The 11,133-nt window shown below is 37.0% G+C and overlaps 1 protein-coding gene across 1 annotated transcript in view; it reads left to right on the top strand.

Moving 5' to 3' along the window:
• The window catches only part of LOC124555028 (molybdenum cofactor biosynthesis protein 1-like), a 148,149-nt gene extending 137,506 nt beyond the window's left edge, over positions 1 to 10,643 (top strand). The window contains exon 8 of the mRNA XM_047128783.1: positions 10,588 to 10,643. Within this exon, the coding sequence (XP_046984739.1) occupies positions 10,588 to 10,643 (56 nt within the window). The remainder of the gene's footprint in view (positions 1 to 10,587) is intronic.
• The last annotated feature ends 490 nt before the right edge of the window (positions 10,644 to 11,133 follow it).

The raw sequence follows: 11,133 nt of genomic DNA on the forward strand, positions 1-11,133 counted from the left end.
ACATAGGACAATAATTTCCCCTGCTTCTCAGCCAGATCTTTTGCTGAGGTATGACAGTGGTAGTAACCTTTCCTTGTTGGCATTTGGCATTCTCTTTTGAACTAAGAGTGCAGTAGCTTTTCCTTCCTCAGTATTTTCTGAATTTCATTGTTAAACCACAGTGGCTCTTTTGCATCCATAATTCGTTTACTAGGTACAGACTTGTTGAGAGTGCAATTCACGATCTATTTAAGCTTTGACCATAATCTCTCTACGTCCATCTTAATGGAACTAAGTGATGTCAGTTCTGTCTAAGTGAGATGCTAACATCTGCTTATCTGCTCTTTCTGGCATGAACATTTTCCTAGCCTTCTTGACTGATTTATTAATTTTTGTAGTCTTAGTTGTTATGATGTTATCATGATTATTAATCCCCATCTCTATGCTGAAGTCATTGATGATATCTGGGCTGTTTGTAACTACAAGGTCTAAGATATTTCCATTGCATGTGGCGTGCCAAACTAGGTGCTCAAGACAATTTTCGAAAACCACATTCAAAAGTGCTTCACAAGATTGACTGCACCCCCTGAAATAAAGCCATAGGCTACTATCTATACTCAGTAGGCTAAATTAACCTCCAACTAGCATTGCATGATCTAGGTATTTACGTGCTACTGTCTGTAGACTTTCTTTGAATGGCTCCAAAACTGTCATAGCAGAACCGGGTGGATGATTAAAACATCCATTAATTAACGTGATTTCACATAGACTTGTTATGGGCAACCAGGTAACTTCACTGTCACAATCAGCTTTGACCTCAGTAGAGACAATGGACACTCCCTCTCCTACAGTGTCTAACCTGCCTTTCCGATATATATTCCATTAATCACTAAATATGTGAGAGCTTTCTACTCTGGGTTTCAGCCAGCTCTCAGTCTCTGAGAATAATTTGAGTGGGAGACTTTCCTGGATGGCAGTAAATTCGGAAACTGTGTTACAAGTACTTTGACAACTGATAAAATTTTGACAATCTACACTGGAGTGAATTCAAAAGATAAACCTCAACCAACATTGAATGTATCTTGGTGATAAAGAGCCAAAATAAATAAATTGATGATTTTATTCCATTTCATCTGATTGAATGAAACACACACAGCATAACTACTCAGAAAACAACTATAGTGCGGATTACATTTACTATCATACATGTAGCACTCTGAGAACATTTCACCTTGTCATAGTAGTCCTGTGTTTTGGAACTAGGCAGTGCTTCATTTCACAAAGCGAAAGGAATAGCTTGTGTAAAAAAAAAATAAGAGGAAATAGTGGTTGCTGGTGTTTTTAACACTATCATTCAATTTAGTTCCTACTGTGAACTTTGCAGCTAGGATATGTAAATGCTCTGAGACTGCTATTGATAATATCTTTATGAACAAATCTAGGGGAAAAAAGTCATATCACAAAACCAATAGTAAATGGACTATCTGATCACGACGTGCAGCATCTTGTGTTAAATGTTGAAACTTGTCAGGATAAAAAAATATTAAATCTGAGTACAGGAGGATAATAAATAAGCCAGAAATTGAGGAATTCAGGAAATTGCTCAAAGACATGAACTGGAGAGATGTTTACCTGACTCAAATGGAAAATACAAAGCATTTATTAATAAAGTTACCTCCTCTTTTGAAAATTGTTTTCCCCTAAAGGTAACTCAGATCACACAGAAGTCAAAAGATAAACCATGGATTACACAAGGAATAAAGATATCATGTGGGGCAAAAAGGAGACTGTATCTACTACCTAGGAACATTTCTGATATTAGAATTGTAATGCATTGCAAAGAATACTGCAAAATATTGAATCAAGTAATCCAGAAATCGAAGTAGCTTTATTAAGAGAAAAAGATAATTGTATCGGGCAACAAAATAAGAACTGTATGGGATATAGTGGAGACAGAGAGAAGTGGGGCCAAAAAGGAAGTGGAACAGATAGCTCTAAAAGTAAATGAGACTTTGGTAACAAGTGCATGTAGTGCTGTAAATCTCTTAAGCAAGACTTAATTTTTGTTACTGACGGCTCGGGGTTATCAGGTTCGGTGAATGGTGCAATGGAGTATCTGGGACCAGTCTTTGAAGAACATCGTGTAGAACCTATTCGAGGAACTTTGAATTCCAACCATTGCTTCTCAGTATACTTACTCCTTAATGAAATTTGATGCAAGTTATATATCTATATTTCCAACAAATAGCTCAATACATATTATCAATACTAGGAATAAGAACAATCTACATAAAGACCTAAAATCACTTATGTTGGTCCAAAAGGGGGCCCAATATTCAGGAACACACATTTTCAATAAATTACCAGCAACCATTAAAAACTTGGTTTCAGATAAAGCACAGTTTAAACAGAGTTTGAATGACTTTTTGATAGGCAATGCCTTCTACTCTACAGATGAATATCCTAACAGAGACTGTTAGGCCAGCGTAAGTAAAAATATGTTAGATTTAAGTTTTGACAGTACTTGGTTGCAACAGTCAATATTAGGTATTTTGTGTATGCTAAATTTATTAATAGTGCATAACATAAATTTATTAATAGTGCATAACAATGAAATAAATACAGTAGAAGAAGAATGGGTAGCTTTGAGGGATGAAGTAGTGAAGGCAGCAGAGGATCAAGTAGGTAAAAAGACGAGAGCTAGTAGAAATCCTTGGGTAACAGAAGAAATATTGAATTTAATTGATTAAAGGAGAAAATATAAAAATGCAGTAAGTGAAACAGGCAAAAAGGAATACAAACATCTCAAAAATGAGATCGACAGGAAGTGCAAAATGGCTAAGCAGGGATGGCTAGAGGACAAATGCAAGGATGTAGAGGCCTATCTCACTAGGGGTAAGATAGATACCACCTACAGGAAAATTAAAGAGGCCTTTGGAGATAAGAGAACGACTTGTATGAATATCAAGACCTCAGATGGAAACCCAGTTCTAAGCAAAGAAGGGAAAGCAGAAAGGTGGAAGGAGTATATAGAGGGTCTATACAAGGGCGATGTACTTGAGGACAATATTATGGAAATGGAAGAGGATGTAGATGAAGATGAAATGGGAGATATGATACTGCGTGAAGAGTTTGACAGAGCACTGAAAGACCTGAGTTGAAACAAGGCCCCCGGAGTAGACAATATTCCATTGGAACTACTGACGGCCGTGGGAGAGCCAGTCCTGACAAAACTCTACCATCTGGTGAGCAAGATGTATGAAACAGGCGAAATACCCTCAGACTTCAAGAAGAATATAATAATTCCAATCCCAAAGAAAGCAGGTGTTGACAGATGTGAAAATTACCGAACTATCAGCTTAATAAGTCACAGCTGCAAAATACTAACACGAATTCTTTACAGACGAATGGAAAAACTAGTAGAAGCCAACCTCGGGGAAGATCAGTTTGGATTCCGTAGAAACACTGGAACACGTGAGGCAATACTGACCTTACGACTTATCTTAGAAGAAAGATTAAGGAAAGGCAAACCTATGTTTCTAGCATTTGTAGACTTAGAGAAAGCTTTTGACAATGTTGACTGGAATACTCTCTTTCAAATTCTAAAGGTGTCAGGGGTAAAATACAGGGAGCGAAAGGCTATTTACAATTTGTACAGAAACCAGATGGCAGTTATAAGAGTCAAGGGACATGAAAGGGAAGCAGTGGTTGGGAAGGGAATAAGACAGGGTTGTAGCCTCTCCCCGATGTTGTTCAATCTGTATATTGAGCAAGTAGTAAAGGAAACAAAAGAAAAATTCGGGGTAGGTATTAAAATTCATGGAGAAGAAATAAAAACTTTGAGGTTCGCCGATGACATTGTAATTCTGTCAGAGACAGCAAAGGACTTGGAAGAGCAGTTGAATGGAATGGACAGTGTCTTGAAAGGAGGATATAAGATGAACATCAACAAAAGCAAAACAAGGATAATGGAATGTAGTCTAATTAAGTCGGGTGATGCTGAGGGAATTAGATTAGGAAATGAGGCACTTAAAGTAGTAAAGGAGTTTTGCTATTTGGGGAGCAAAATAACTGATGATGGTCGAAGTAGAGAGGATATAAAATGTAGGCTGGCAATGGCAAGGAAAGCGTTTCTGAAGGAGAGAAATTTGTTAACATCCAGTATAGATTTAAGTGTCAGGAAGTCATTTCTGAAAGTATTCGTATGGAGTGTAGCCATGTATGGAAGTGAAACATGGACGATAAATAGTTTGGACAAGAAGAGAATAGAAGCTTTCGAAATGTGGTGCTACAGAAGAATGCTGAAGATTAGATGGGTAGATCACATAACTAATGAGGAAGTATTGAATAGGATTGGGGAGAAGAGAAGTTTGTGGCACAACTTGACCAGAAGAAGGGATCGGTTGGTAGGACATGTTCTGAGGCATCAAGGGATCACCAATTTAGTATTGGAGGGCAGCGTGGAGGGTAAAAATCGTAGAGGGAGACCAAGAGATGAATACACTAAGCAGATTCAGAAGGATGTAGGTTGCAGTAGGTACTGGGAGATGAAGAAGTTTGCACAGGATAGAGTAGCATGGAGAGCTGCATCAAACCAGTCTCAGGACTGAAGACCACAACAACAACAACAACAACAATATTTCATTCTGAGAGCGTATTAATTCTGTAAATATTAGCTTCTCCAGTTTACTGTACTGTATTCACCTATTTTGACAATCTCATGACAAATGATCAGGGTAGTATTCATTATATTAAAATGTTTTGTGTTATACATTCTGACATGTTCCACACCCTTGAGAATCATCTCATTTTTTCGGTGTATGTAACGAAAACTGAATCAAATCAAATTCAATCACCATCTCTCATCATGTAATAACTTCACTTCTTCTTCTTCCCTTGTCGTCTCCTGTTTTTCCAGTACTCGTCCATCTCCTCCTCATGTTTTCCCCCCTTTATTCTATTCGTGTTGTTCTCAATCCCCTATTTCTTCTGCATCGAAAGCCTTTTATTTTTATTTATTTTTTTTTTTTATCGAGGTGAGTCTTTATGGACTGCGTGGTAACAACCGACTTCACTGTAGTGTCCAGGTCTTGTTCTTGCTCCAGCTTTGACTTCCTGCCAGTATCTTCTGAGCCCCTCTAAGAAGTACCTTTTTATGCCCTTCAGATAAGGGTCCTCACTGTCTTTCGGATGTTGATGCCATGTTAAAACCTTGGTAGTTGGTCACCAATCTTCTAAATTTGTTCCTTTCAGGAATTTCTCTCTGAGATACCAATCTGCTTAAGATCTTTTTCACATTCTTTGAACCATCTCGGCGTCGTTTTCTTAGATAGGATGAAACTCTGTATTCTTTTTGATAGTCGATCACCGTCCATTTTCATGAGATGACCATAAAATAACAATCATTTCTTTGTAATGGATGCTGTGATAGGTTCTGTCTTGCTGCACGATTCCTCATTTGCTCTCATTCGCCATTGTCCATCGACCCATCTATTACCTTAGGATTTTCCTTAATATCCTACACTCACGCTTTTCCAGCCGCTCAGCTTGACCTTGTCTATTCGTGGTCAAAGTTTTGGATGCTTATAAGCCCTCAGGTTTTACAACTGTATTATAATGTTGGAACTTGGCCCACATACTCATAGACTTTTTGTTATAAGTATTCTTTGTCAGTTTGTATGCTTGGTCTAACTTCCTCATCCTGGCAATTGCTTCTTCTTTTAATCCATTCTCCTGGTGGATGACTTCACCGAGATACCTGAAATTCTTAACTCATCTGATTTTTTCCCAGGTTGGTTATCATCCATTCAGGTCCGTTACAGATGTTCGTTATATATTTTGTCTTTTGAATAGAGATCTGGAGTCTAACTTTTTTCAGCAATTTCTGACAGCCTATTTATCTTGTTGACTGCTGACTCTTTGTTGTTAGCAAAAATGGCCAGGTCAGCCACAAAATCTAAGCAGTCAATGCACACCCCTTTGTTCTTAGGACCAAGTCTGAACCACTCTTCATTTGTTTCTTCTTGGGCTAATAACTTTCTCCACTCTCGAGTGACCTTTTCCAAGACACAATTGAAAAGGAGAGGGATAGTCCATCTCCTCGTCTTATGTCCGTTCTGATTGTAAAGGGTTCAGATACCTCACCCATAAATTTAATTTTTGGCACTGTGTTAGTAAGAGTTTGTTTGATCAGCTTTCTTGAGGTATTATCCATCCCAAACTTTTCCAAAATATTCATTAATGCCTGTCAGTCAATGGAGTCATATACTTTTTGAAAATCAACAAACATGACCACATAGTTATTTCTTCCAGTTTTTTGGACCTGATGATGTTCTTCAGGTTAAAGATCTGTTCTGCGCAAGAATCGCCCTTTCGGAAACCAGCTTGATAGTCCCCAATCAGTTGGTTACAATGACCTTCTATTCTATTCTGTATCACTTTGGAGAGAATCTTATATGGAACAGATACTAATGAGGTACCCCTATAGTTACTGACATTCTATTTATCACCTTTTTTGTGTAGACGATGGATTAAAGCTGACTGCCATTCAGTTGGTATCATCCCAGCTCTCCAGATCTCCTCAAAAAGTTGGACTAGTATGTCTAGAGTTTCATTATTTGCCAGCTTCAGTAGTTCCACCACTATTGAATCCTCTCCAGCTGCCTTATTATTCTTAAAGTTGTTGATGATCTCTTTGGTCTCCTCTTTACTAGATGGAGATTAGGGGTAGTTTGTGGATTGGGGCACATGCAGGGAATCTTTCTTTCGGTTCATCACAATTAAGTAGGTTTTCAAAGTAACGACACATGATCTTGCAGTTTTCTTTGTTGGTCAGGCCGAGTGTGGTGTGCATACTGTAAGACCTTCAGTACACACACCATCAGATTATTTGACTTGTTGCTCTAATGAAGTAAGCGAGTGTCAGCAATATGTCTCGTGGTCTTATCATGGTGTGTTTATCTTCTGCCATTCGGTCAGATGATAGAAATGCCACTTGCACGCTTAGATTAGCAGATTGACGGTGACCAACTTTAAACAGAATTTGATTAATTTTCACACACATTTACTAAAATAATAACAAATATAAAAATTACTTAACTTGGTTCTGGATGCTATTTACAATTGTCAATCTGAAGTTCTTTGGGATTGGTACGTTAATCTTATTCTCACATATATTTCAGATACTTGACAAAAGTGTCTATACATTTATCTTCATGGCTATGTACAGGAATATGGTAATCTTATCAGGCGCAGACTGAATCTTGACTATGGACTGGTACAGACAATTGTAGAACTCGACGGACTGGTACAGACTAATGCAGACTGGTACAGACTAATGCAGACTCATACAGACTGGTGCAGACAAATGCAGACTGACTGATCGAAGGTCTTTACACTCGTTATAATACCTCGCACGTTCATGTATCACTGCGCGAGTGTGATGCGCGAGGAGAAAATGTTCTATGTTAGCAGCAATCTCATTGGCTGCGTTACATATTAATACGCGGATCGGCGGAAGCAGAATTTGGTCCGTCTCTATGGCAGCGCCATCTCATAGTGCAGAGATGGACGAGCGCTGCGCCTGCGCTGTTTTGCTTAGCGGGGCGCACTCTAGTGGGAAATTTGTGTACGCGCTGAATATGCGGAACTATGTGCACAACACTGAGCTTTCCATTTTCGTCTCTAAAACAAAAACTAGGGGCTTGGTATCCTTTCAAATTCGATTTGAACGCCTGATAGAAGTCTCTGACATTGTTTATCTGGAAACACTGATCGATCTATTCTAACTGCTGTTTCTCATGCAATTGCTTAGACCTTCATAGAGTTCTGGCTGCATATTTTCGAACTTCATGGAATACATCAAAATCATCAGGACTCCTGGTAGAATTCCACTTTTTCCATGCACTTGCTGTTTGGGCCACCACCTCACCACAAACCTCATTCCACCATGTATGATTCCTCTTTTTAGCTGTCAGGATTGTAGTATTAGCTGCTTGTTGGATCATGGAGGCAATGTCTGCCCATTTATGGGATTCAACTGTCAGTTACTGGTGGCATTGTTCCAATATGTTTTGATTGATTTTGAGCTTCGCAATATCATATTTATGAATTTTATTTCCGGTTTTCACGGTCTTATTGAGAGGGATGAAATTAATTTTGATCTTGGAGAGGTGATGATCCTTTTAAATTCAGTATTTTATCCGTAAAAAGGTTTCTTTCTATTATTTCTGATTGTTTGATGTTGTTTCTTTCTTATTTCTGTAATCCATGCTATCATTGAGTCCTTCTTCTAGAACTACTCATTCAGTAGAGGTCTCTAAAAAAAAATTAATCTTCTTTTAGCCATTACTTCTGATATTTTCTCAAAATTTTTGTAGATCTCCTCATTACTTCTCATTTTCCAGCCATCTGTAGCTTGTATTGCAACCATTATTTTCTAATAATGCTCCTTTGAGGAACCTCTGTTCTGTCCAGCTTATAGTTCATCATTAGGCATCCTCATCCATATAAACATCCTGGTCATACCACTGTGGGATAGTGTTTTAGTTTTGTTTTTTTAGTTGTACATTTCTTGTTGTAAATATCCTTTATAAAACGATTTGCTCTCTCCAGTTTGCTGACTCTTGCATCTACTGTTAATTCTTCTAGTCCATTTTGTTGTACAGTTTGTCCAATATATTTAAATTTACTTCCTAATGCTATTTTACATTTTTGTTTTTCTAAGAATGTTGATGCATTGTTTGAAATTGTCATCAATGTTGTTTTTTCGGCTGAAATTTTGGGACCAGCTCTCTTTGCTATTTCTTCCAAAAGATTTCTTTCAATAACTGTCTGTCAGATTTTTTGAAAGTATATCAGAATCATCTGCAGAAGCCAGGCAGTTTACCTTAATTCCATTTGTTATTCGTCCTAAAATTATTGGTTCAATTTTGTAATTTTTTTTTCTCCAAATTCCAGATACTTTCTATTTTTTCTAGAATGCAGTGTTACAGTAAAGGTGATAAACTGCCCCCTTGTCTAACACCAGTTTTTATTTCAAATGGTTGAGATACTTCTCCCATAAATTTAGCTTCAGTCATCCTATTTGCTAGTGTTTTGAGGATTATGTTTGCTTTAATACAAAATTCTTTGATGATTTTACCTATAATTTCTCTGCCTACCAAATCAAAAGTTTTCTTGAAACCAATACATGATACTATTATAGGTTTGGTGATTAGCAGTCTGTGGAGGATTATCGATTTTCTAATAAACATCTGCTCTGTGCAGGGTCTTCCCTTTCTAGAGCTCCTCGAGATTCTCCCAGTTATTTGTCTAAAGTTTCTACAACTCTGTCCAGAGAATTTTTGATAATATTTTGTATACCACTGGCAGAAGTGAGGCATCTCTGCCATTGTTGACATTTTGAGTGTCCCCTTTTTTTCATAGCTGTGGATTAATGCTTTCCATAATCTCTTCAGCTTTCCAAATGTTCTCAAACAGCAGTTGTAGATCATTTGTGTGTTCTGACTATTTCAATAATTTTGCTGTAGTGGAGTCTTCATTTGTTGCTTTGAAGTTTTGGAAGATTTGATGGCTTCATGAATTTATTGCTCTGTTAGTGGAAAATCTTCCTCCAGATGTTGTGGGACTGCTATTATATATTGCTACAATGTGCTGTTATTATTGTTGTTGTTGTTGTTGTTGTTGTTTGGTTGCCTGTTCTTCAGCACTTCCTTTCTGTTTCCTTTATCTATTTGCCGCCATTTTAGCCCATTTACCGGTATTTTCAGCTTGTTCTTCACTTATTTGACCTTTTGGTGGCTCCTCTTGAAGAGATCTTATTTCTCAGCATTTAAAATTACATCATCTGCTGCTCTTTCGCAACTGAATTTCATCATGTCCATCTTCCTTGACTCAAGATCCTGAATTTTCATCCTTAATTCTTGAACAGTCTCATTTCTCTTTTTGTGTTTTCCAGATGAAGAAACTTTTGGTCCTCAAAGCTAAGATTAGTATCAGTTTTTTTATTTGTTTCTGCCTATGGCTGCTATATCTCTTTAGTTAGAATATTTTCTCTCTCTGTATTTGATTATAGTCTAAGTCTGAATATTTTTATAAGTACATTTATTGCTGTAGCAATGAGTAAAATAAATTGTATTGCACTGCCTGTAGCATGTAGCACCATTTTGACTTTTAGTCCTCTTGCTGTACAAAAAGTAGCTTTGATGATTACTTAATGCAAGTATTTTGTAAGAGCTGTGGAACGGTTAGTATCTGTTTATATTTTTCTGATTAATTCAAGCTCGTCAATGCACATCCTGTGTTAAGGAAATATTTGCACTGAATTTACTGTGTGTTAAATATAAGCAGTGGATCCATTGGGGTAGTCTGTTTGGTAGAAATATGTCAAGGTGAACAAAACAGATGGTGAAGGAAGAGAGGGAAAAGATCAACATTTGCTTCTCATCAGCATTATAACTGGGTTGCAACATTCAGTGAAAATTATCTGTGACAGGAAGTTGTCATAAATACATTTTTTGAAGAAACTTTATGTTTGTATAAGCATTTATTAAATTTAAAAAGTTGGATTTCATCTGTTAATACAAAAGATAATGTTTTGCATTGCAGGCATGATGAACCTGTCAAAGATTAAGAATCAGCCAATGATTCTTATTGGAGGATAACAGTATGTATAACTTAAACTTGAGATTCTTGAAAATAAAGCTAGTCAGTATTTCTTAACAGTACTGATTTAAATACATCTAAAAGATCGCTGTTACCTAAATGAAAGTTGACAAGCAAAGTCTTAGTGGACATTTGTATAAAATTGTCATAGGTGTTATTTACAAGAAGAGTAAATAGTTTCAATAGGAATGTGGTGAGACATTTAACAAATGTCATGACCACACATTAATAGGACCTTATAACACTACCATTATGATATTAGTATGCTTTTACGTAAATAACAGAAACCCTGTCTCTATGTTGCCACGTATAACCCTCTTACTAAAATTTAGTTTAGTTTTAAAATAAAATACACTATCGAAGGATAGTCCTGTTTACAGGAAAAGATAATCAATAGAGTTATCCTTCTTACAGGATTTACCGTGTGTTGCGTCTAATGGATAAGTAAATTGGACTATTCACTTCTTTCCCTAAGATCTTACCCAGTGG

This window comes from Schistocerca americana, chromosome X, assembly GCF_021461395.2.
Source record: "Schistocerca americana isolate TAMUIC-IGC-003095 chromosome X, iqSchAmer2.1, whole genome shotgun sequence".
Classification (NCBI taxonomy): Eukaryota; Metazoa; Arthropoda; class Insecta; order Orthoptera; family Acrididae; genus Schistocerca; species Schistocerca americana.